Genomic DNA, 4,589 nt, shown 5'->3' on the forward strand with positions numbered 1-4,589 from the left:
AGCCTATTAAGCGCTCAAACACTAACAAACTGACAAGATCTTTCGCTGTCTATAGCCGGGTACCCATTCCCACCTGGGTGAAGTGAGGAAAATAAGTGCAAAGTGCCTTTTCCAAGGACACAACATCGGGACCCTGACGGGATTCGAACCCCCGACCTTACGGTTGGAGTCCGAGAGCCTAACCACTAGGCCACCGACGCCATCTATCACCCCTTATTAATTATTTAATTATTATCATTCATCGGAATGCCGGTGACGAAGTTACTAACGATAGAAATGCAGCATCCATACTTCACAAAACAATACACCAACCTATCCATGTTGTTTTGGGGCATTCTCATTTCTTTCACATAGTTTGGAGTTTTCTGTACCGATTTTTCTGCAGTCTGCGATTACAAATGGTTCACGTGAAAAATGGCAAAATGTTAAAATTGTTTCACTCAGGTCTCTAAAACTTTGGAAAGACTTTCCCACCTATAATTCAGCTGCCATGTTGACCGATCCGACTCTTGACTTGGAGGACAAGAGTGACTGAGTGAGTGACTGAATCTTGCGCGATTGATCACGCGAATTTTAAAGGAACAAGCGCAGAAATCCCCACGGGCCAGAACACGGAACATGCGTAGAAATCCCCAAGGGTCAGAAGCCGCAGGCCAGGCGGGGCTAATCGACGATTTCGTTCGCCCGGAACATGCGCAGAAATCCTTGATCAGGCGAGTAGCCTGACGCTAGCCACCCGATTTCGGGCGAGTAACCACTCCGTAAAAACAATGCCACTAACCATCCAAATTTAGCTTTTCTCCAATCTCAGTCCATTGCTTATTCAAATACACTCTGTTGCAATAATTGTCGTTCGTCTTGTCAAATAGAGCTGGCCGCTTTTGCACCTCTTTAATTAATCTTTCACAAGCGTCCACGATTTTAGCGAAACAAGTGCAAGATGTACGCTGGAACACGAAAGATTCACTGCGTTGACGGTCGAAAGCCGGATGGTTTTAAGTGCAACTGTAAAAAGCTTTCGTGAAGAATTTTCCACGACCGGACAGAGGTAACCACTGTGGCGACAACACATATTTTGGTTTGGTAGCGATAAAGGAGACCATACCGTACCTTCCGTTAAGGAGGCGGTAGGTCACAGAAGTCAGCTCACATTTCGTGCAGAAAACGCCCGCAAGCCGGATCAACTGTGTTTGCAGTACGGACACTATAGACCTAACAAGGATATTTCATAAGATAAACTACTACTTCCAACTGGGGTGGAAACTACTAATTTTGATTTTGAGGATGGACAGTTTTGTTTCATTAACTTATCACCTCACCGCGAGCCAATAATTATGGAACTGGATCGACTGGCGGACCAGACTGCAATTATTCTGGATCTGGCCCGTAGTCTGTAGTTTGCCCACGTCTGCTCTTTCAGTCTGTATTATTCTCATTGTGTTGAAACATGGAAGCCTTTCAATATAAGATGTTTTTGCTTACAGCTACACTGCAGGCGTAGGTACTCTGACTTTTATGATAATGGTATTAACTTCATAATGATAATGACTATGGCGATCTTTATTCGTATCTAAGAGAAAAATGTGTCATGGTCGTTCACAATGGTAGTAGATGTTACAGGTCAGATGCACTCACGCGTACATACAAGACAGGGCATTAGATTATTAAAGAAACATTTTTACGTAAGAACCTAGACCGAAGGGCTAGAACCCAAATGGCCGCTGGATCGGAAAAGTAAAGTAAAGTAAGTAAAGTACGTAACAACCTACCTTAAGTTCCAAGGCAAGTTGTTTGAATACAGTCTGAGGAGGAAAACCTGGCATCCCAGGGAAATTTCGAGCAGGCGTGAACTTGCGTTGCCGGTTTGACTTCTTGGAACCATCCTCGTGAGACACTGTGACCGAAATTTCCAATGACACATTATTCACGAGAGAGAGCGAGAGAGAAAGAGGGGGGGAGAGAGAGAGACAGAGAGAGGGAGAGAGAGGGGGGGGGGGAGAGAGACAGAGACAGAGAGAGAGAGAGAGAGAGAGAGAGAGAGAGAGAGAGAGAGAGAGACGTAGACAGACAGATAGACAGACAGACAGACGGACAGACAGACAGACACACACACACACACAGACACACACACACACAGACAGACACACAGACAGACAGACACACAGACAGAATGATTTAATGGAGTTTGAGTCAGAAATAAGTTACCTTCGGTCCGAAATGTAGGCTAAGTTTGTTTGGGTTTGTTTTGTTTTTGTTTTCCCTATGAGTATGTGTTTTGTTTTTGGTTTTTATTTATTTTCATCTTGTTCTGTTATGTTTTTTCATTGATCACCCGGAGATTATTTCATTATTAGAGTTTAAGTCAATGATTTTGCCACACATTTTGTTGCTTACGAATATTATTGAACTCTTTGTGCAAGTTACCTTTGGGGCTGGCCGGGTCTGACATAGTTCTTGTGGACCAGGTCAAGACCAGGGTCAGAACGAGAGCACAGGGCCTGGGGAATATTATTTTTTGGCGATTAATTCATGTGCGTGATATGGGATGAGGTGAGATGGGGTGAAAGGAGGTTAGGTAAGGTGCGGTGATATGAGATGAGATATTCAAAATGAGGCAATGCGTACTAACTGTCCTTGGTTGCACCAGAGACACTCCAATTGTTTGTCTAAGACACATACTTGGACTCTCCAGTATACGAGTAAGACACAAATTGGCTCAGGCTAAGATGTACCTGAAAGTTATGGAAATGGAAGGCCACCCACTTCACCCAGTGATCAAGCAGGACAGACGGGCCCAACTAAAGAGAGGTCAATCTTGGATGGCACAGGCAGAAGCGTCTGTAAAGAAGGTGTGTGTGAGTTACATGATATAAACGATGGCAGTGGGTGGATTCAAGTGTCACAAGAGGCTGCACACAGTTTGACAAGAGTCATCATTGGTGTAAAGAAGGGAGATGTACTGGAGGTGGCAGGAACAGCAGAGTTGGAAGTAAGACAGATTGGTGAGGAAAACTTCAGGCCCCTGGATCCAGTAATATACACTGATGGTTCTGTGAAACGTGGGGTGAAAAGAGGTTGGGGCTTTGTTGTATATAAAGATGGCCACATAATTAAAAAACCATCTGGTGCCTGCAGCAAGACGACTTCAAGAACACAAATGGAGATAAAGGCAGCGACAAGAGCATTTGAATGGCTCAAACAGAGCTTGTGTTCTGTCAGACATGCTGTCATTGTCACCGACTCTCAAAACATAGTGTAGAGAGTCAGTAAGTGGATTTTGAGAAAAGAATGGCTGCAAAGCATAGAAGAAACCAGACTGAGAAAAATATAACGCTTTTCACCTATTTGTGCTGTGAGGGTGTTTGCAAGTGGTCCTTGGCTTATTTTGAAGACTGCAGTAATGGTAATAATATCAATAATAATAATAATAATAATAATAATAATAATAATAATAATAATAATAATAATAATAATAATAATAATAATAATAATAGCCTCCCAAAGACCAACCCTTCGTCCTCGTCGGGGGAGGTGGAAACTGGACAAAGTAGGGGATAGCTGGGTCTGGGTGATGTACGGTGTGACTTTATGTCATTGAGGCGTTACGCTAGCTGTGAAGGCCGACCCGGGTCACCCCGAAATGTTGCTGGCTAAAGGGGCTCTGGAGAAACCGTGACTGGCCAAGCAAGCCCGCGGCGGATAATTACTGTTACGAAACAATCAAAGGAGAAAACACGGACAGATGCAAACGGAAAACGACCAGGAAAAGTAAACGGACAGCGAGCTAGAACAACGATTAAAATAGGCACATGGAATGTCAGCGGACTTGGAGACAAAAAACCCCCCAGAAATAGTGAATTTCATGGAAAGAAAGAAAATAGCAATCATGGGCTTGTCAGGCATAAGGAAGAGAGGCAACCAAAGCAAGCTGACCTATAAAAGCTACCTCCTGATCTGGAGCGGAACACCTGAAAATGAGAGAACCAAACGTGGTGTAGCTTTCATTATACACCCAGCCAAAATGGATACAATCTATGAAATCAGTCAGATCTCAGAGAGAATAGTGAGCATAAAACTCATAGAGGGGGGCAAAACAACTACGTACATCCAAACATACGCTCTTTGTAACGACAGCTATACAGAGGAAGATATACAATCATATTTCCAAAACATGAATGACGATATTAACACCATCAAGTACATTTAAATGGCCGAGTGGGACGAAGAAAAACCCCTTGGGAAGAGTACTGGGGGACCCACAGCGATAAAGATACAGACTGCAACAGCAATGGAGAAATGCTACTAAACCTATGCGCTGAGCACGTCATGATGATTACGAACACATTTTTCCATCATGGACAAAGCCAAATCAAGACCTGGTACAAATGGAGTGACCTGAACCATGCGTCACAAATTGATTTCATCCTGATGCGCAGAAAACAAAGACATACAGCCAAAGATTCGAGAGCGGTTCCAAACTACATCATTGACACGGACCACAGACCTGTGATACTTACTCTCACAACCAACAACGTAAAGCAAACAAAGAAGAACAGAGGAAAAACCACGACTAGCCTAAGAAAATTGGA

The 4,589-nt window shown here is 43.6% G+C and overlaps 1 protein-coding gene across 1 annotated transcript in view; it reads right to left on the reverse strand.

The window, feature by feature from the left end:
- Positions 1–2,498, reverse strand: part of LOC101856410 (VAO-type flavoprotein oxidase VAO615) — a gene marked incomplete at its 5' end in the record, with an annotated part of 6,369 nt that extends 3,871 nt beyond the window's left edge. Inside the window, 2 exon segments of the mRNA XM_013080392.2 lie at positions 1,770–1,894; positions 2,425–2,498. Of these exon segments, the coding sequence (XP_012935846.2) occupies positions 1,770–1,894; positions 2,425–2,498 (199 nt within the window).
- Between the last annotated feature and the right edge of the window lie 2,091 nt (positions 2,499–4,589).

Source organism: Aplysia californica, unplaced genomic scaffold (genome assembly GCF_000002075.1).
Source record: "Aplysia californica isolate F4 #8 unplaced genomic scaffold, AplCal3.0 scaffold00084, whole genome shotgun sequence".
NCBI lineage: Eukaryota > Metazoa > Mollusca > Gastropoda > Aplysiida > Aplysiidae > Aplysia > Aplysia californica.